At 38.5% G+C, this 22443-nt stretch overlaps 1 protein-coding gene across 1 annotated transcript; it reads right to left on the reverse strand.

Moving 5' to 3' along the window:
• Positions 1-8588: 8588 nt before the first annotated feature.
• On the reverse strand, positions 8589-21109 carry LOC136290008 (solute carrier organic anion transporter family member 1C1-like). Its single transcript, XM_066184426.1, has 14 exons — positions 20981-21109; positions 19575-19716; positions 19354-19486; positions 17932-18047; positions 17204-17350; positions 16554-16652; positions 14863-15108; positions 13824-13988; positions 13128-13323; positions 12090-12252; positions 11187-11371; positions 10113-10177; positions 9866-9983; positions 8589-8961 (listed from the first exon to the last, which is right to left on the reverse strand). The coding sequence occupies exons 1-14, from the start codon at positions 21107-21109 to the stop codon at positions 8748-8750; spliced, it is 2118 nt and encodes a 705-aa protein (XP_066040523.1). The 3' UTR covers positions 8589-8747.
• Between the last annotated feature and the right edge of the window lie 1334 nt (positions 21110-22443).

The following is a 22443-nucleotide window of genomic DNA, read 5'->3' on the forward strand; positions in this document are numbered from 1 at the left end:
CTTTTTCATAGGAAGCTTGCAACAGTTATTAAAAGAGGAAAGAAACCTCTAAAAATATTATTAGTGTGATTTTTTTGTTGACAGCACTCAGACCGTACCTTTGCAGTAGGACAAAACTTATTTAGTAAGATCACTGTAGATTTTGTCTCTATCATCACAGGCATTTTCCTTTATTTTCTGAAGGGTATCTTTTCCCCCTGCAGTGCTGTGCAGAAACGTTAAACTAGGAAACAAAATTTCTTTCCTAATTTTAAATTTCCATGGATATGGAATAGTGATAATAGACATAAAGAAAATCTATCTCACTTTATCTGAGAAAGTAGCAGATGAGATAGCTAAATAGAGGGATTTTCTGTGTTTAATAATTTTCTGACCTTTCTTCCAGCATCTGCCCCATGTAAGCACAAGAAGAGGGTTGGGAATTGGTGTGATACTCACTGAAACAAAGTTCCTCCCTGGCCTTTGGGGATGGAGTTATTTGCATTTTATTGCTTAAAGGCAATGACCACCACATTTATGCATTGTTTTTTACATTCACAGCTCTGATTATAAACTTCCAGCAGATATGGGCTAGGTGTGTCTATTGTAAGAAATGAAAGGAAGGACACTCTAGTGCAGAAGATATCAATCATGCATCTAGGTCTGGAAATCATTAAAGAAAAATTAAAGTTCCAGAAACCTCAGGAGCTGGACACAGAGATAATCATGGTGTGTCATTCTCCTTCAGTATTTTTATATTGAATAAATGCCTTGGCAGTTCTAGAAACACTCCTGATCTGCGCCAGACATAGAGTCAGTCAGGTGACTCATACTGACATCATTTCCCTTTTACTTCTGTTGTTTGGGTATTTATTTCTGTACACTGGTTGGATTTTTTTTTTGTTTGTTTTGTTTTGTTTTAATATTATAGGGTTTTTTGACAGGAGCATCTTGATTTTCCCAGGAGGTAATGTTTTATCAAAGGTGCATTGATAATTGATGTCACACTGGAAATGAGATTCTGGTCAGATCTGATGATTCATGCCCAGGTATTTATCCCAGATGAAACTTTGTAAAGTGAGGTTTTTCAAACAAATGAGAATTAACATCATTCTTCATAACGTCCTAAATCGATAATAGCACAAGCCCTGCCACAGGTAGTATTAAATGAGCCTGTCAGTATTCTGACAACTCCAATGCTGTCTCACTTCCCTTGTGTTTCCAACATGTACTGTTTTTTGAGTGTAGGTCTAGCACTCTCCTGTGAACAGAAGGTAGAAATTTCTTCAAGGGAACAGCTTGTATTTCAACAGCCAGCTAGTACAGAACATGCAAAAAAATTAAATAGGTGGTCGACCAAGTGGAATTTCTCAAAGGTTTTTATCTCCTTGCTCCTCACAACAGAGAGGAAGTAAAAACGTTCTCCCTTCTAATTCCTCCTATCCAAAGGCAAGGCTTCACCAGTCTGAGAGACAGAGGGAGCCCTGGGACTCTGGTTTCATTGCAAAATCACATTACTGACTCCAGGATCAAAACTGTATCTTTGTCCTGTGTGAGAGCTGTGAGATTTTCCATCACTGGGAAAATCCTCCAGGAAAGAAGAAAAACCTGTTGTCTTCCAAGTTCATAAGAGAAATTGTTAACCGAGAAAGCCATTTGGGAGGCAAATTTGCAACTCTACCAAGCCAGGTATGCTTTCAAGACTACAAACCATGTAGTTTAGGGATCATTATAGAGAGCTTGATGGGCCATAAATCATCCACTAAAAGTAAATCCACTAAAATCAATGGACAAATAAAAAAAGCAGTGAGTTTTCATCAGACTGTGGGAGACTTAAGGGCATGAGCCTTGTGTTTACCCAACTCTTTTTTGAGGATATCAAAAAGCTCTTCAGTGGCATTTTCAAAGTCCTTCTGTCAGAATAACTACTCAAGACAGAAGATAGCTCAGTTATCTGGCACTTCTTTGCTTTTAGATACACAACTGAGTGGACGTAATGACCTATGACTACCCGTTTTTATGATGTTTTCTAGTCGTTTATCAAAGAAATAGAAAAAACCCCAGCATCCCTAAACCCACAGTTTTCTGTATGCATTAGGATCATGTACCTTACAAAAACCAAGCCCTCCTATGGCTTTTGTGTCCTCATTATCAACAGCTCCTGTCTATCCTGGTGCAAAAATAAGTTGAGAATGAAGTGCTAGCTGTTGCAGGATAAACAGAAAATACTCAGGCTGTCAAATGAAAGCATTCCAAATATTTTTCTAACATAGGAGAGAGGTAGCAATAGATTTAGTGTACCAGTTTTCACTGTGGGGTGTATTGTCATTTTGCCTTCCTCAAGTCTGAAATATGGTCACAGTTTTTTTCGAGCTGAAACTGTTAATATAGATCTGAATTAAATGTTTGTTTGTTTATTTCTCCAGTGTTACTTTCCATTGATTTAATGTATTTATTTTGAACTACATAAACATAACAAAATCACAGTTCAAGTTGAGGATCTTTTTCCAATGGGACTAAGTGCTGGGTTTTTTTTAGTTAGGTGTTCTAAACATGCTGTAATGTGATTACCATTTTTAGTGAAAAATGAAATAAATCTTGAGTGATTAAGAATATCAGAAAGCAACAGGTCATCAGATTTCTGTAGATCAGCTTAATGAACTTAAATGAGAGTCAATAAAGTAATTGGTACAAGAGAAATACAGGTTGTGACAAAATATTCTGATGGAATCCTTGTGATTTGGTCAGAAAAAAAAATTACATTTTGCAGGAAAAATATCCTGGAAAGTATTACTAAAATTCTTATAACAGATCTGCATCTTAAACCAGAGACATTCTGAGTCAGTGGCTGTCAAACCTAAATAATTCATCTCCTCAGCTGTGTTGCACTATAAAGCATTTATATAAAATGCAATATTTTCTTCTCTAAAGTCACCAGGTAGGAAATCATCAGAAGTGTTTAATGTTTCTCAGTAGGAGATATTGCAGCATAAATGAATGAGTGCTCTTCTTATCCGCAAGACTCGTAAATAACTTAATCTCCTTTGAATGCATATTTATTTTAATAACTTCTTATCAATGGAACACTGACGTTACATGTTATCACCTCCTAAATTAGTGTTACACTAGGTGACATAATCACAGATTTTGTGCTGAGTCCTGGCTCGACTGACAAAATCAATGAAACCTGAAATATGACTCCCGTACCAGTAACAGGTTATAGGAGTAATAGTAATAATAACAATAATAATCATAATGACAGTATCTGAAATATCTGAGAGGTCTTGCCAGGTTTTCTGTATTGATTGCTTCAACTTTTTTTTTTTTTAAGGTGCAGGTGCATGGGTCAGAAAACCATTTCCTAAACATAACAGATAGATAGATTTCTATATAGAATTTTATTCTTCACAGCCACTAGAAGATATGAATCGTATGAGATTATAATGGCCAAATATAATATTGTATCAGTTGGAGTATGGCTCATCAGGACACCTGGTTTGCAGAGTGGAACATGTCGGCACATGAATAAAATTGCAAATGAAGAGAAGAATTTGCTTTAAGAGGCTGTGAAAAAGTTTCCTGACAATGCTTGCAAGTATGGATCTGCATCTTAAAAAGATGATAATGAGTTTAGAGGAAGAATTTCATTTTTGGGTGTCCTGTTTTAGGTAATTCGGGTAACAATTTTGAGTTTAAAATCTTTAGTACTCAGAAGTCTGAAAGAAATCTAGTACCAGGCTCACTGAAAAAAGCATTTCTTTATGAAGAAAAAAAACCCCAAACAACCAAACCAGGATGCTTCAAAAGCATTTTAACTTTTATTTTTCAGGGTTATTTAAAGTGTCATTTCAGAGCAAGCACACAAACAGGTTCAATCTCTTTGAAGATAATGAATGTTTCCCCAACTGTTCCAATCTCGTATTTGCCTTAGCCTGCAAACACCTGACCTTATTTTGATTGGAAAAATGGATAGATCATAAAGTTATAAATCAATGTACGAAACAAAAGGAAATTTACATTGCAGTCAAAGGTGTGATCACAGCTGAGTGAGCTGAAACTGCTGAATCTAGCTGGCACCTGTTCAAGTGCGGAAAAAGGCACCTGCTCCAGATTCTGGGAAGGTGTTTGGACAGAAAGCCAAAACCCTGTGCTGGAAACTGAAAGGCAAAGGCATGTTCATAACTACTGTCATTTGAAGCTAAATGAGTCAAAGCTGAACTTCCAGTGGCAGAACGGTCCTCTCCAGGCAAAAACTACTTGTTGGTCAAGAAATGAAAGGATGGGAACTTCAGACAAAATAATGTTTCCAAAATACTTATAAGCTATATAATACAATTTTTCAGACATGCAAAGCTCACCCAGAATGAGGGAACATCTCAGTAACTATTCATAAATAATACAACATCCTGATTTTTGAGGCTGTATCTCTTTAGAGTAGGAAATATATCCTAAAGCCCTTCCTTTCTTGTATGTTTACTGTCATCAATTCATACAAATGGAAGCTTTCCAAGCCCTTACACAGTCCTGTTTCATTAGTTATCATAAGTTAAAATTTCTGGAACCTGCATCCATTTGGATGCCATTATAAAGTAAACCAGAAAGACAAATTTTGACTTAGGAGTTTGACTTATAAATCTGGTTTATAAATGTTTTGGAAAATGTTGTTTTACCTAGCTTGCATTTCTTGACTGAAGAAATAAGACTGTAACAGAGTAAGGTAATGCCAATCCCAAATGCCAAGGTAATCTGTCCAACTTCAGTGTGACAAAAAATGTCTACCTTGAGGGTAACAGATCCTGCAAGCAAAGTTTTGGAGGATAAAGAACATTTCTCATGTCAGATCATTCAAATGTTTATGTGTAATATATAATTGGTATTTCCAGCTCAGTTTTTCTCTCTTCTCTGACTCCACGGTTTTGATGGATTGACCTATAAGATGAAGATACAAACAGAAAGTTTGGTGGAAATACTATGATTTCCACTTTTTTTCTGTTGATCCCGGATGACATCTTCTGAGAGAAAAACTGAGGAGCAGAAAGGAACAAAAGTAGTTCATTCTGATCACCGAGCTGTCACTGCAGAGGGTAAGTTGTAGCAACTTAGAAAGAAGTGATTACAAGTAGGGCAGTAATTCCTCAATGAGATTTTCTCTTTCAAGCTGCACAGTGCAGGAACTCACTCCAGCATCAACACAAACAATCCTAGCCCTCTGTGCAGTCCCTATCCAGAGGTCCCCCTTTTTTGAATCAACTGGGTTGGATTATTTGCAGATTTTCATTGTTAATACCAAATGTTGGACCAATTTAGTCTTGTTACTGTAATCAATTCTGTTCCTTGTATTTCTTCTTTCTTTGCTCCCTGTAGTTTGGCTTTCAAAATAACACCTAAGAGCTGATGTCTTGCAGAGATGGCTCATGTAATACCTTGACCTGACACATTTTTATTTTGATTTTGGCCCATCCATACTTCCTTAAGTATATGCTGCCACGTCAGATTTGTTCTGCAGTTCTACATTTGTTGTAACGTTCAGTCCTCCCAAACTTTTTAAGGGTCAACAGGAGCATAGTTGTCCAATAAACTGCCTGCTGTTTCTTTCCATGCCAATATTGACATTTTTTGCAAGTTCAAATTGACTGCAAAGTGCATCCCTTCTCCATTAGTGTCATCAATATAGAGATAATCACAGCTGACCCAAGGACAGTTCCAGACCTACTAATGCTTGGATGACCTTAAGAAGTAGCTGTTGAATTTCCTATATCCCTGGAGGATTTGTCAAACAGAGCAGGAAAAAGGGCATTTGTGAGACCTGGATAGCAAAAGCATTTCTTACTCTCCATAATGCTTCTTTTTAACCAACTCAATGCATTCCTGAAGTCAAGGAAAAAAAACAAACAACTTTAACTGCTGTGTATTAAAATGAGGATTAAAAAAAGACTAGTGGGCTGAAATTAATGATGATTCAGAAATGAGTCAGCTGTTGAATTCTCCTTCAAAAACTGTTTTCAAGAAGGGGAAAAAAAGAAGAATAGTATGAATAATTGGAAACTAAGGAGTTTTTGCAAGTAAATGCTTGCAGCTACTTAGTGTAAGTAAGGAATTCCAGAAAACATGCATAAGAACGAGCACCAAGAAAACTAATTAGTGCTATTACTGCAGGTGTCTTTTAAAAATAATTGATAACTGCTAGGATTTCAGGTGAATGCAGCAAACAATTTGACATTTTGAAAGACCTGGCTGCATTTAAGACACTTACCTTTGGAATGAGCTGAACACAACATCCATCCCTGGTCAGGTGGTGACCCTAATCCCACAGGGCACTCAGGGTGGGCTTGCACAGAACTCTAGGCTGTCCCTTATGCTTTCATATTTCACACTGATGCATTGAATTTGTTATCTTTTAAATTCCAAGAGTTTTATTAGAAAGTAAAATGTATATCTTTGTTTGAAACTAAAGTCAGTTCTCTTGTTCTGCTGCACTGGATATAAGGCTTGACAGATAGGCATTTTGCAAAAAAAAAAAATCCATTTGATAAATTTTGAAATTGAAAAAAAAAAAGACAAGTGATAACATTTAACACTGCTTTAGATGACAACTAATTAGTTCACCTCCCAGTTTGGACTTGGTCAAATTATTCTCACCTGGTGGATTTGCATCAGGAGAGGCCTTGTCACCAAAACAAAACTGACAGATTTTTTTTTTTTATTGTCTTTGTGTCATACGTCTGTGATGTATTTTATTGCCTGTAGATTCTACTCCAGAATAAATCTATGGCAACATTCACAGGGTGGTATGTACAACATTAAAAAAAAAAAAAAAAGAATGAGCCTTTCTCATGTCTTGCATTAGTTCAGAGATATAGCTCATGGCACTGCACACAGACTTGGAAAAGCACCTTTTTTTTTTTTTTAATTTTTTTTTAAACGTGTTCCAGCTTTTTTTTGAAAAAGGGAAAAACCTGAAGCAAAGCATTCTTAGCTAAAAGTATTTATGTATTGATTTTGGACATCAGGTACTTCTTAAAAGTGGGAAAGGTTCTGCACAGTTATTTTCCTGAGCACTAATAGAAAAGACTAAAAATAATTCCCTCATCTGCTTTAGGCATAGAAAGTAGGAAAAGACCTTTCTTCTTTTTCTATGTTTTTTTTCTCTTGCCCATTGTGCAAGCCCTGAACAATGTAAATTTATTTTGCAGTTTACAACAACCTTTAGTCAAAACCTTTAGTGACAACAAGATGACAACCTTTGGTGTGTTTCCTCAAGGGGTGGTGATTCCATCACTGCTCTGGGCAGTCTGTTCCAAGTGTTTTGTCAAGAAAATATTCCTGATGTCCAAGCTGAACATCCCCTGGCACAGCTTGAGGCCATTTCCCCTTGTCCTCTTGCTGGTTACCTGGGAGAAGAGCCTGATCCCCCCTGCTACACCCTCCTGTCAGGGAGTTGCAGAGAGCCACTGAGTTCCCCTGAGCCTCATTTTCTCCAGGCTAAAGAAGAAATAAAGAACTTCTCTAGTTTTGATGGATGGAGAATCTCTACCTTCAGCAAATAACACTTCATTTGGAAAAAAAGTCCCATTCTTCTCCCTTCAGCTGCTGCAAACACTGCTAAGTGACTGTCATGACAGACAACACACTTCAGAACAATCCAGCGTTTTGCTCAAAATATATATATGGTCTTTAATCTGTCTGTTAACCATACCCCACTGAGCTTTGAGCAGTTATTTTAAAGTATCAACCGTCCTGTTGTGAAATGGTACTCAAGTGCTCATCTTTTTATTTAAAGTAATAACAAGATGTCAAGCTCCAAGCGACACGAGTGCAGTGAAAGCAAACCAACAAATACACAAAGGCAGCTTTGTGGATATGACCTAAAGTATACTGAGGGAACTTTAAAGTGTGTGGAAACACGGATGGTGTTTGTCCCGGAATAACCAAAACTGAGTGAAAAACACACGGAAAGGTGCGATGGTCATTGGGAGTAACGCTGTCATTTGAGTGCCCTCTGCTGGAATCTGCGTGGCGTCTCAACACAGCCACGAGTATTTCTTGTGTTCCAGAATCTCTTAAATAATTTTTTTTTTTTTTAAAAAAAGGTATTTTTGAACAAAATTCCACGACTCGAAGACTTAAAAAAAAAAAAAAAACCCACCAAAACAAACCCATTGCCTTTATGAAACATGTGTAGCTTTATGCAGGCATAACTCCTTCAGCTGAGGTGAGACAAAATGCTTCCTGGAAAAATACTTTTGCCAATTTTTGAGATAAAAAGCAGGCGCAATGATGCAATTTGGTGAGGTTTTTGGCTTAAATGCTTTGGGTTACTGTGAATTTTGATTGAATTTGACAGAATCTGAAAGCTCGTCCCAGCCTTGAGCTTGTCTCTCCTGTGTCAGTCCCCAGCATGGATCTGCACACAGGATCACTGCATGCACTTTTTGTGGGCCTTTGGCACGTGGATGTTCTGGCAGCATCTTTGATCCCACCAAAAAAAAAAGCAGACTGGCTCTGTCAGAACTGCCAAGGAGGTTTTTCTTTTTCTGTTGAGAATTTGGTTCCATTTGTGTAACTCTTTCTGTTGTACTTTTAATCAGGTACACAAAATACACTTTCAATACTTGTTTGTTAGTTTTTATTGTTCATGTTTGCAGTTTTGCTATTAGTTATGCTCCCTGTACAGTGTTATTATTTATTATTTAATTACTCACAGCATTTTGAATGGTGTTTCTAAAAGAAGCTGGCCTGATTCACATGCCACTGGTCTAAACTGCTTTCTAAATAGATGATTCATTCTCTGCATCAGAAGAACCTGGCAAACGTTCTTTGATCTTGCAGTTGTCTTCTTTATTCACAGCAGCATCTTCTTGTCCATTCTCCAGAGGCCTGGAGTTCTTATTTTGAAAGTGTTTCTTTATCAATATATAAAAAACTATTCCAACCAAGTAGGAAGGACCTCTTAAAATTGCTCCTAAACCCAGGAAGACATACCTGTGGGACAGAGCATAGAAGATTGGGCCAGGCATTGAATTTTACAAAAAAACACTGAAAAAAATATCTTTAATGGCTTTTAAGGCTCTTGTATATATGAAAAAGAAGTTTAGGGGAAGACTTTAAAACTCACTGTTTGTGAATGATACCAAAAACCAGACATTTTTACTTGCAAAAACTTCTCCTAAAGAACTGATAATATTCTTTTTGCTTACGAAGATAATTGCAAAATGAAACTTCCATCATCTTCCCTTTTTTTTTTTTTTTTTTTTTTTTTTTTTTTAAAGATTTTTGGATCACTTTAAAGCTTTAAATTCTTTAAGGCTAGAAATATATTGAGGTCACCAGAGTGCTTTATTGTATGTAAAAATAATAATAAAAAAACACATCAGAAGTGGCCAAGGCTTGAGTGAAAGTGAGAAAAATCTATGGAGCGTTCCCCCAGGAGTCTGATAGTGTTTGGGTTTCACCCACATCTGCAGCTACTCGGTACAATATTCTTTCATGGACTTTTCTCTCGAAAGTGGCCAATGCACAGAGGTAACATTCTTGCCAGTGTGAAAAAGTTACCTGCAAATATGGTAAATTTGGGTAACTTTCCTCTTTATGGTAAGTCCTAAAGTCTGAGGTATTTTAATTGGCTCTAATTATATTACAAATACACAACTCATTCCAGAAATCTCTGTCATGGACATTAAATCTCCTTTGTACAACATAAAAACTGACTAAAAAATTGAGAGCTTAGCATTTGATCTTGAGATTTTTCAATTTCAGTAGTTCTGGACCGGCTTAAAGCTGAGCCCAGAGTTAGTATCGGAGTGTGATTTTGGATCACACACTACGGTGTGAGAGAACCAACTCTGTATTTCCACAGAGAGGGTTTTTGTGCCCTAATTTGCTCTACCTGATTGCATTGGAGTCATAGAGCCTGCAAGCCCCTCGCTTCCCACAGCCGGTGCTCCCCCATTTCAAGCACGTCTTGTCGATGGCTGCACCGAAATAAACCGGCGCTGGGATCCCAGCTGCAAGGAGACAAGCAAAAAAATGGGACAAGATTTCACAGAGAAAGGACACCTTCTTGGAAATCTGCTTTATATTTCCTTAGTGGTGATTACACTGGGTGGATTGGACTCTGCAGTGATTTCTCTTACCCAGCATCCTCATAGTGAGTGTGAATAGACCAACTGCGAGGGCTTTGAGCTCTGGCTGAACACATCTGAAAAAAGAGGGATAAGTAAGAAGAGTTGGCCTACTTAGTGCTTAGACATGCCTATTAAACTGCTATTAAATAACCTGGATTTATTATTTCTTGTTGATGGAAAGCCAAAATGTGGACGGAGAGTGCTTCCTTCATGAAGCATGTTAAGTGGTATGAAAAAGGTGAATTAATCCACTGATTTCCCTCTAATAGCTCCTGGCAAGTCCATTCCCCACGCATAATTAAGGAATTGAAATTTTAAAGTCATAATCAGAGTCTATCCCGACCTTAGGGAAATGAGCTCACCAACTGCCTTCACTCTTGGGCATACATTTCCCACACTTGATGGAATATTGAATGGGAAATATCCTGTTGCCCTAAGACAAAAGAGTTGCAGGTAGCACGGTTAGTGCAACATCTTTCTGTGCTTGAAAAGAATTCCTCTGTACAAGGACACATCTCTGTACTAGCCTCCTAGTAATATGCTCATCTGTTTCGTGGAGAACTGCACTCCAGGCATCAGAAATGGGCACTGGTCTTGAATTCGTTATATCTCCAGCCTCTGCCATCTCCTTGCACATCCAGAAATCCTGGCAAGTGCATGGAACTTTCAAAATCCAAGAAATAAAAATACATGTTCTGGAAAACCTAATTACAGAACCATAGAATGACAAAATTGTTTGCTTTGGAAGGGATGTAAAGGATTATCTTGTTCCAAAACAATACCATGAGCAGGGATACCTTCCACTATCCCAGGTTGCTCCAAGCCCCATCCAACCTGGCCTTGAACACTTCCAGGGATGGGGCAGCCACAACTTCTCCGGGCAGCCTGTGCCAGGGCCTCACCACCTTCACATGAAGGAATTTCTTCTAAACTAAGCTTCCCCTCTTTTGAACCCATTACTCCTTGTCCTACCACTACAGCTCCTGATGAGCAGGAAAGTCCTTTTTTTCCTAAGGTAGAAAAACAAGCAAGACTCTGAAAGCCTCACTAGAAAGCTTTTGGTTTACAGCCAGATGTACTCACCTAAACATAAGCATGTATGAAGGAGTGGCTCCCAGGGCATAGCAAAAGCCACCTATGACTTGTATTATTGTGTAATAAATGAAGTTCTTTGAACAATCATCACTTTTTGGACATTGCCCCAAGGTGGCAGAATTGTTTCCTGTCCATGAACTTTTGATTTCAAGACATCTGCAGTTATGGAAGACCTGGAAGACAAAAAACAGGTTTGGTAGGACACTGCTCATGAAATGGGGATTCTGTTGGAGAGAAAACAGAGTAAAGAGATGGCTCCAGATCATTTATATTCTGGAGTGATCACATGGCATCAGGAAACGTGCAAGTGGCACAGCCCAATAAATGTTTAGATGCATAGACTGGAGCTTTGTCTCTGGGAATTATCTCCAGCACTCCATGTCAAGCAAAAATCAGTCACCCAGAAAAACAAGCAGTTTCCTGACATCCCAAAGTCTCACATGGAGGAAACAAGCTGCCTTTCCTTAACCCATTTTCCATACTTAATCATTAATGATCAGTAGCAGGGAAGAGACTACGCTATCTCAGTGTACTTCAACTATTAAATAAAGCCTCAGGGCAGCCAAAATTACATTTATGAAAGGCAAAGCCTATGGACAACCTTCAGGCAACATGAAACCAATTTGATTTGCATGTTTCCCCCTCTTATGCTCAACCTACAGAAGTTGAAAATTATTAACTAGAACAAGAAGCTAGGGCTTTTTGCTGAGTTATGTGCAATAACTCAGAGAAATTTCTTTTCTGTGCTGTTTGTAGCCTGAAATCAAAAATACTTTACTGACTAGTCCCCAGGAATTTTGGTTTTCCTGAAATGCATTATCCTAGTAAATTTTCCACGTTACATGGAAAATAAGGTGGTAGGACACCTTAGACACCAAAGCAGGGTCTTACTGTATTCCTTCCATGTCCCACGGAAGTCTCGCACCCAGCCAGACACGCTGAAACATAGGTGATCCCATTGGCTCCACACACAGGATCCCACACATTGGAGTCACATTTGCACCGAGAGTTGCATTCCGAAAATAAGGAATTGTTGTGGTACGGAATGGGGTTGCTTGGAAGTTAAGTTCAGACAAGTGTAAGAAATTTTTAATTCAGTGCTGAAGTCAGTGAAGTCCCTTCTGCGTGACAGTGTTGCTGTTCTGAAACCCACCTCATATGCCCAGGATATGTTTTTACAGCTGAGTTTCTACATCTCTATTGGTCTGTTTGAGATTCCATCCTACTTGCACTGATATTAAAGTGATTACAAGATTATAGAGAATTTTAAAACAAATTAAAACATTGCTACTGATTTTACAGGTGTAGACAGAAAAGAGAAAGGACAGAGAGGTCATTTGGACTCCCCCCAACTGAATTTAGAGCTAGCAAGAGTTATCTCAGTCTTATCAAATATATCTTTATCAGTCGGTTAAAATGCACCAGTGACAGAAACCAGATCTCCTAGTCTCTGTAGTTAAAAAATACTCTCCTAAAGCCCAGCCTAACTTTTCATCAAGGATATGAAGAGTGCAGTATTATCTTTTGCTTTCAGACATCCTTTGTGTATTGAGCAAAAAGATATTTCTTCACTCATCTTCTAGGTAAATGAAACTTATGTGCTTGCCATTTTCCCATCCCAGTGCTTCTTTAACATATTCCCTGGTCCACCATTTATTCCTAGTGGAAACACTGCACAGCAATACTCCCACCCTCCCCCAGCAAAACAACCTACATTGCTAATGATGCAATTCCTAATTAATCTTTAACCAGTGCTGGGCTTTGTCAGGCTGACACTCTGCTGACCAACAAAAACTACCCCAAAGACATGTGGTAGTGTTCACTTTCTCTCCAGCATTGGAAAAGCACGTTTCTTTCTTAGCCTTGATGTCACAGTGTATTTGTTGAGAAGTATGGAGAAAAACACAGTCTTTTCTGTTTAATACTCACCCTTCATAGGACACTGTCATTCCTGCCACCATATGGTTATCACAGCCAACAAAAAAGTGTAACAAACTGATGGCATAGGACAAAAATGACATGGTAAATGAAAACTTTGTCGCTCCAATGAAGCTCATTTTATACTTTTTCATTATAAGCCCTCCTATGAAAATTCCAAGACCTACAGGAGGCAAGGTTGTCACTCCTGAAAGAGATTATAGAGGGCAAATGTTAGAATTAAAGAATCATTATAGTCTTAAGAACCAAAGTCTGTCCTTAGTTTTTTGTTCCTGGCAGCTTTATGGTCTGTTACAACTTAAGGAAGATTTGTGTTCAGTCCAATCCCTGGGTGGGACATGCTGTTTGCGAAGGGCCTAACCCTCCAAATCACTTCCATTGCAAGGATCTTGCCAGATGCTTCAGCAACTAAAACTTCCCCACCACACTCATTGCATATTTGGGGTGCCCAATATATAAATATAATTATATATAAATATAATGTAAATGCAATATAATGTAATATAACTTAAAAATATCATATGGCCCCATAGGCACAAACCCTGTATTTTTCATAATTCAGGTTCAGGTCAGACCACCATTTACCTCAACCTGTTCTACATGGAATTCAGCCTCAGATAAAGCACACCAGAACTTATCCCCATGCATTTCTTCCAGCACAAGCAGTCCTTGCATGGTGGAACTCACCTATTAGAAAGTTGGATTTGGATGTAGATTGTCCATACTGCTGTTCCATGTACTTTGGTTTGTAAGTCACGAAACCAATAAAACCACTGAACTGTAACAGTGAGTAACACAAAAATATAAAGTACATTCGATTACCCAATACTTTTTTCAGGGAGTTACAGAAATCTGAAAGAAAGGGACATATGAGTTGGCATTGAAAGATGCATGGCATAATTACTGGTGAGTAACCTGCAAAACTTAGGGCAAGGTCCTGCTCTCAGCTGTCCAAGTGCAAGTTGTACTGATCTCCTTTTGCATGAGGGTATCTGAAAGCAAAATCAGGTTCTTGAAAAACACCAGAGGCTGAGATACAGGAAGAGAATCCTAAAAGAAGACAGAAGTATAGGTTAAGGCCTGGCTGTTCAATTGAGATATGCACATAAAGATTAAGGGGCTCCACACAGCCCAGACTTTGTTCAGCTTACATGAATATTATCAAAATAATATTCATGGCTCAAGGCTAAGTGAGAGATTGAGATGTCCAGTGTCTTCTACTGGGATCTAAACAAAAAAATTGACAAATGAAGCAAAGACACTTTTTTTCCATCACTTCTCCACCCCATTTTTTTGGCCCAAGGACTGCACAGCCAGATATATTCAAGCCTGATGTATTTTCATCAGGCACCAATGTACTTCAGTCTCCATGAACTCTCCCAAATGAATAATTTGTCTCGCCATATTGCAAAAGGAGCCTTTGAATATTTTCTTTAGGTTCAGATAAAGGAACACATTTCCACTGTTCAAATTTCCTCCTGAACAAAATTTTAGAGGTAGATGCCAATCAGGTGATGATTTACTTCAGCTGATGCATGCAGAACCTCAGAGTCCTGAACAAGCTCTTTCACTTCTAATAATTTTTGGTAGACCTTTCCTTTCCTGGGGATAGCTGCCTGGTTTAGATGGAAGTGCAGGGGAGGCAAAACATTTTATAGAGGGTTACATTTCCTATGTGTGTTGTGCCTATTGCTTTACACATTTATACAACTTGAGAAACACTTGCCTTTCAGCATTACTGACCACTTCCTTGGCTTAGTTTTATCAGGAGAAAGTTTATTCCTCACGGCACCAATATTTTCCAAGAGACCGTGTGAAGTTTTGTCCTTATTGGCTTCCTCTGGCTTTTTCAGACTCTTTGGCAGGAAGCAAAATGGAATAGCAGACAGGAAACTGGTTGCTCCAGCTATTACAAAGCCAAGCCACCATGCACCCACCCAGCGGGAATCCTGTGGGGTGATACTGATGCTCCCTAGAAGTTAGGGAAACAGGCACAAGTTACCCCGGTGAAGAAGCTGAACCTTCCCAATCTTTTTTGGCTATGACAATGACATTTTATAGTGTCTGACTTCCAACAATAAACATATAATGAGGGACCATCCATGCAGTGAAGGCATCAGGAATCATGCCCTGGACGGTGTTGTAGAATCGTAGTTTGGTTTGGATTGGAATGTGTCCCACGGGCAGGGATGCCTTCCAGTTTACCAGGATGGTCTGCGACCCACCCAACCTGGCCTTGAACACTTGCAGGGATGGGGCATCCACAGCTTCTCTGGACAATTGGTTCCTATGCCCTACCATCCTTACAGGGAAGAATTTCTTTCTGACATCTTATCTAAACTTACTCTCTTTTGGTTTGAAACTATTCCTGTTTGTCCAGCATTATTTTATCTGCCATTCTACATCTTTCACTGATTGATGTTTTGTGGCAGACATAGAAACACCAAGGTCCTTACTCAACACATGGGAAACCAAAAGTGGTGGCAGACTGGCCTCAAGCATGGTGCTCTTTGGCTCTTGAGACCATCCTCTGCTTTCCTGAATTGTGTAGGTTGCTACTAAGCAACTGGACATTCTCTGTAGTGTCAGTGAAATTACTCATGGCTTTAAATGTATTGCAAGGAAGATGAGAGTAGCTGGTTGTATTTTTATGATTTTTAATTCTGGCATGTTTGGTGGGGGACTAAAATTATAAGACTTTTCACTGCATGACTGGGATCAGCTCATTGTTCTTACTCTTAAAAAAAAATCAAACACTGGTTAAACAAAGGGCAAAGACAAAATAGTTCACCTATCTAACTACAGGATTCTGAAAATCTGAAAACTTCTCTGTCCTGCTAGAAAAACAAGACAACTGAAAAGGAACAGGATGAAGGACCACAACCACCACTTACAGGAATTGCTATGTCCCCTCTGACATTGTGCAGATGTGAATACATACACGTGTTTTCACTTCATCTGAATAAACAAGGACTAAGAAAAAAGTGTATATTGTGCTGCAAAAACTGTGTGAAATGTAAATAATGTAAAATACTCAGTGAAAAGGGTGGGTAATTCCCCCAAACTGTAAAGCTGCTGTACTAGCAGAATATTTTTGTTAAAATTCCAGTTTAGAAAGAAGTCTTGGTTCTGTGAGAATTCTTGGTACTAATTCTTGGTACTAATTCTTAGAGTTAAGTGTGTGTTACAATCCTTTAATCTTAAAGCACGGCTCTAAAATATGCTCCCAGTCTGATTCTGCCTTTACTCTAAAAGCTAAAAACTTTATTAATACATTATACAATAAAAATAAATAAATATAATTCAAGTATAAAATATATTAATAAAATTAATATAATGAAAACATATGCAACCGTTTGTAGGAAATTCTTATGAACAAGTATTAGCTTACTTTCACTTTTCCTCTGTTTTGCTCACCTGGATCCACAAATCCAACATCCACGTACAGTCTTGCGCATAGAGATCCCAAGAGGAAACCAAACATTGGGCCCATCATGGCTATTGTGTGCAAACAGGCTGAAAATACAATGAAGCAGATGCTAGTACCCTCTAATGGCTGAAGTCTTCTTCAGAGGGTGATCTGATGCCTTAAGTTTTAGCTTTCATGTTTTCAGATTCTGTGCTGCCTAGGGGTGTAGTTCTGAACCTCATATTAGGTGTCAGTCAGCTCTCTTCACAGAGCAGGGAGACAAAACAAATCCTTTTCCTGCTGAAGACCAAGGACAACTTTCAGGCCCAAAAGCACAAACAACGGTGGACTGAAGAGAGAAAACAAGAAGGATGGGACCCCACAACCTGAAGCCATAATTGGACAATTAAACCCTAATATGCAAATAGACCAAAACTTATGAAAGTGTGAGACTTTGTGACCGGTCAGCCATTTTGTGACCATTCTTAGTCCACCTTGGGTGTAGCCCTGGTCAGGCCCTGTCCTGCCCAAGGTGGATCCTGGAGGCCTTTGAATAAATACCTTCTTTATTCTCTAGCTCTGTCCAGTCTGTTTCAGGTCAGCATCAGATTGACCTCTTATACAATGAATCTCTCACTTTACTTCATGTTGAGATTACCTACATACACAGGAACGTTCTCTTCTTTAGCAAAATCATCAAGATAAGAGATGCCCAGTGGTGTTATTGGTGTCTCACCAATCCCACGTAACAAGTTTCCCAGTAAGATATATATCCACATATATGAAGCTGGCTCTTTCTCGCAGCCTGCGGATGAGAGTTTACACCTTTGTAATAAAATATTTGAATGGGAAAGGGGAAAAATCACATGAAATGTAGCACATATAAAGATTATAGATTAGGAATCAAGGTATTAAGTACGTTTCCTTATAGAAGATAAACAAAAGGCTGTCAACCCCATTATTACTTTTCATGATCTTTTAAGAACACATTCTTCCACCTCCATCGCATTTGATTTCTAAAAGCACAGGTAAGTATCATCCATCAGAAAAAATAATCATTAAAAAAATAACTTACTGATACTTCCATAAATATATTACCTGGCATATATCATGGATCTTTAATGTGAGAAGTTTGAGATGGTTTCTGATGCAGAGCTTGGCTCATTCTATACCTGTGTCCCATACAAGCAACACATAAAACAGCAGCATTCCATATTGTAAGGAGGATAATAGGAATATCCATTTATTTCTGTTAAACTCTATGCAGTTTCATGTTCCGTCACACTAGTTTTTCTACTCCCTAACTCCAGGCCCTGGGTAACTGAATCCTTGTAACCAAGGATAAAACAAGCTCCCGTATTTGTACATTCATTTACAGTTCCGTACCCGATTGTGAGACTTCCAGGACAGTGTCATTCACATCTTGATGTAGGGAACAGGGATTTATGCTGGAAGTTAAATTGGCTGAAGCAGCTGTATGTGATGTTGTTTCATACTTATAGCTGCAAACACACAACAGAAGGTTTAGAAGAAGCGCTCACTAGGGAAACACCAGTGTGGTAGGGCTGGAACCACTTGGCTGCTGTTTCCCTAAAGAGAAAGGTATCTTTGATTAAATACCAATTCAAGGCGCTACTGAAGGAGCAAATAAGATTATTTAAGAACATTTTAGAAAACCAAAATACTAAAATGAAGAACAAATAACACTTAGAATCCTCTGTCTGGAAGGTGTAATGTTTTAAGCCAGAAAAATCAAAAGGGGTTGTGAAAATATTTGAGATAGGATTGAATTTTTGGTGTCTAAATTTAGGGTCAAGTCCAAGTGAGCTCCCTGTGTTGACCTCACAGCCAAGGAGAAAAAGAAGAATGTCTTGAGTTTGAGCAAAGGTCCCCTTTCCATCTTCGATATGTGTTTGATCTGTTCAGCTGCTTTAACCTGATCCTTTCCCCAGAAATGAGTGCAATGGAGGGGCAAAGTACAATTAGCTTTAGCAGAACAGCATGGTAAAGCACACGTTCTGCTTAGAGGAATTGCCCGGGCTCTGTTAGACCAGGCAGGATTGTTTTTCAGGTAGAAATAAAGAGCAGTCATCAGAAGACACAATGCAGAGCAGTTGCCCTACAAACCTTCAGGCTCAGGTTCACGAGCTGCCCAGTGTAGATAAGTATGATACATGGTCTGTCTTAAAGAGTGAAAAACTGCTGAAAAGTCGGGTCCTAGTGCATGATCCACTAACATGAAAGAAAGCATCCCTCCGTTTTCTTTTTGCAGTAGTATACCTAAAATTATTCTAATATATTTAAGAAATCAACAGAAATATGTTTTACTCTATTTGTCATCTCTGTGGCCAAGCTATGGCTAGAAACATTATCACATATAAGCATAATGCAGCAATTCCCTGAGCCTGGTGAAGGTGAATAAAAATTAACCAGATACGGAAAATCAGTTTAACCAGGCATGTGTATTTGGAATAGTTATGAGTTCTACCAGCACTCATCCATCTGCAGGCTCTGGCATCATCTCATTCTTTGCCTCCTTTCTGAACAACCCTGAGTGTAAACTAAACCATTTTGATTTTCTCATTTTTTCAAGGAATTGAACTTTCACTTCAGAAGAGGCGTATTTTTTAAATGAACATTCACCATCACAGTAGTGATGTGTGTGGCATGTGGGGTTCATGCCACTTGGAAGTGATGTTCTACAGGCCTTTGGGAATCTAAGGCTAAATATACAAAAAGTTTCATTTAAAAATCAGAAAGTGCAATGCAATTGTTAAGTTACCCAGACTAATCATGATTAGCACTTACTATCCCATGAAGAAATGAGGCATCGCTGATAAAAAGCTTCCCAAAGCCATAGTAAAGGATCCCACCGCTATTACTTTGGGCCTATGAAGCTTAGCTCCAAAATAGCTTACAAATGCAATCACCAGCAAGTTGCCTGCAAGGTAATGAACCAGAATTAGTGCCAGATGCTGTCTCATGTTTCTCTGAGCAGTTTTCTGTGTGTTAGGGAATAAATCCATTACCCATCTCAAAGCTCCCGTCGACGAAACCCGCGGTAGATGACGTCAGGTCAAACCTTCGCTCAATCTGAGTGATGGAGCTTTTCATTATCGTACCAGACAAGGCTTTGCTGAAGTAGCTGAATGACAGAGCAGCCAGAAATACCTGGGGAAAGGTTCAGGCAGGAAATGGGAGGGAGAGGCAGGAAAACTGGTCACAGAGGGGTCAAATATATTTAAAACTGTGTGGAACAATCACCGTCATGACATGTATTTTTTACTCTAATTGGAGTGGCAAAGTTAATCTTAACCCAAATTACCTTTTGCTTGGCTCACATGTCCCTTATTTTAGGCCAATTCATAACTGATTCTTTCAACCAATGTGGCATCAAAATAAAGGCTTTATGCAAGTTTTTATGATACACCAGTATGAGGGATGTGGTAGTGACTGATTGAGTTAATCTCTGTGTCATATGATATATTTTGAAATACGTATTTTGCCTGTATGCCATATATCTCACAAAAAAAAAAAAAAAGTTGATACTCTTAGAAGTTTGACTGTTGCTTCCACCAACACACATTGTGGCTTTTGCAAAGAAAGATTTATTTGGTAAAATGTTTAAGTTTGTTTAAATATTATCCAGCTATTTCCACATAGCCTAAAAAGCAAATAGACTTATTGCTCACTGGGCAAGAGTCCCAATATAACAGAAACTTGGGTAAATAAACAAAGTAAATATAGGTTTGGACATTGCAATACTATCTATTATAAGAAATTAAGCCAATCTGGGAAGTAAGAGCTTGAAAATTTGTATATTTGCTCTCTTTTAGTCAGGAATGAAGAGAAAAATCTCCCAAGTGTAAGGTTTGTCATGAAAGGTTGTATATTTCCTGAGCTTGACTGGCAAAAATTCTGAGAATCACCCTTTGTGCCTTATGCCAGCAGTGCTCTCGGAGGGTTTGGCTGAAATCATAAACTGCTGATAAGTATCAAAACACAAACAAAAATTGCTGGGGTCATTTGGGTTTAAAAATGCAATCCTCAGGTCAGCCACAAAACATTTGATGAAATCTGGTTCACTTCACCTTATTTTGACCCTACAAGACTGGTGGTAAGAGCAACCTCTAGTGTGTTGTAAGGCACCTAAATGAGGCTGGTTCAGGTTTGCCTCTTGAAGTTGCTGCCTCTCTCTAATGACCAAGAAGGGGATCCACCTACAAGTAACTTGTGAGTAAATTTGGTAGACCATGAACTTTTATTTTCTTTAGAGAAAAGGTAAGATCTGACTATCCCCTGGACCTCTGTGCGTATCCAGTCCCACAAAAGATAAGGGGAACAGGAACGATGGAATTCGGCATGTCATATCTTGAACAACATTTCTTGACAGATAACAATAGTAATTCATGGTGATATTGCTAAGGCACCAAACCTTCAATCCAGTGCAAGAGGAAGTCTTTTTGACTGGTGGATTTTTGTTTCCTTCATCATCCAAAAGCTGATCAGGTTCTGCTTCCTGATTTGAGTCATTTACATTGCTGGGTTTGGTTTCCACTGTCATGACTGCTTTCTTTACTGAGTGATCTGAACCCAAGAGAAAACAAGAATAAATACAAAAGCACATATGCCAAAATAGAGTTGCTTAAGGACCTCTCTGATGAATCTGGTGAAACTAATTACAGGAAAATGCTAGGATGTTGAAACTGAACCTTTCTACTTAAAACTATTTGGCTCAATGACTTATATGTTTCAAAGTGTGTATTGGTTTAAATGCTGAAGTATCTAGCTTTGACATGAGTTTTTTTTAAGAGACAGGAGCACTCCCCCTTTCTACCTTGTCCTGCTTTTTAATGCTAAAAAGGCAATTTTGACAGAGGAGTAAGAGACAAAGTCTCTGCCCAAAAATAAACTACAAGGGTCAACAAAGCAGTAGTGCTGAAGTACGGGGATTCCTAGGAAGCTCTAAATTTGCAGGCCATGTGGCTTAGAACTCAATCATTGATTTGGCAAAATCTGTAGCAACATTGTGACAGCCCAATTTATTCCTTAACGCTGGCTTGTTGGAAACAATTCTTAGTGACAAAAGAATTTATTATTTCACCTAGCTGACTTCCTATAAGGAATGTTTTTTTTTCTTCTTGTAATAATATGCAGGGTATCCCTGATCTCTTTCTATTTGCAGAATGCTGTCTATATGCCCAGATACTCAAAATGATCTGCAACTCAGCAGTTCAGCAGAACTCCAGTTCCCTCAGGAAATTCCTGTAGCCATAGACAATGACACATCCTTTGACACATCATGTTTTAGTGTTGAAAGCCTTGCTTTGTTATCAAGTTGTGTTTTGGTTTATAGCAATGAATAGTTCAATACTTCTTTTTTTTTCTTTTTTTTTCTCAGCTTTTTAAAACTCTGTATCTGAAAGATGGGTAGCAGCTAAAAAGGACACTTCAGAGAAAAGCTGTAAAGGAAGTCCATATATCTGTTTGCAAAGTTTATTTAAAGAATGAAAACACTTGCCTGTTTGTGCAACTCCCACTACAATCAGAACAGGTTTCTCAAGGACGATCCAGAAGCCACTGCAGAGCCCCTCAGAAAAAAATGGGTCACTTGAAACAAGCCATCTTCAAATCTGCAGATAGGAGTATTGCATATTCTATTAGAGTATTGAAATTAACGCCCTCAAGTCAGAACTCAGAAATCACAGCTTGCATGATGTGATTTGTTTCACCTTTCACAATACTCTCCTCATTTGAGGAAAGGGCAAAAAAGAGAGAGAGGGGGAACAGATCACACAAAGAGAGGTTTTATATGCTTGAATGGAGCTGAAAAAAGTTGGATGAACTTTTCCAATGCTGGAAAAGGTCCATCTGCTTTCCCACTGCTAATATCTACTT

The sequence above is a fragment of the Chamaea fasciata genome, unplaced genomic scaffold (assembly GCF_029207755.1).
Source record: "Chamaea fasciata isolate MVZ Bird 193981 ecotype frontalis unplaced genomic scaffold, bChaFas1.0.hap1 SCAF_5, whole genome shotgun sequence".
NCBI lineage: Eukaryota > Metazoa > Chordata > Aves > Passeriformes > Sylviidae > Chamaea > Chamaea fasciata.

Coding starts and splice junctions, on each gene's coding strand:
- LOC136290008 (XM_066184426.1), bottom strand. CDS start 21,109: ATGACAGTGGAAACCAAACCCAGCAATGTAAATGACTCAAATCAGGAA. Junction 11,372..12,089: donor TGGGACATGGAAGGAATACA/GTAAGACCCTGC, acceptor TTTGTCTTCCAG/GTCTTCCATAACTGCAGATG. Junction 9,984..10,112: donor ACTCACTATGAGGATGCTGG/GTAAGAGAAATC, acceptor GTCTCCTTGCAG/CTGGGATCCCAGCGCCGGTT.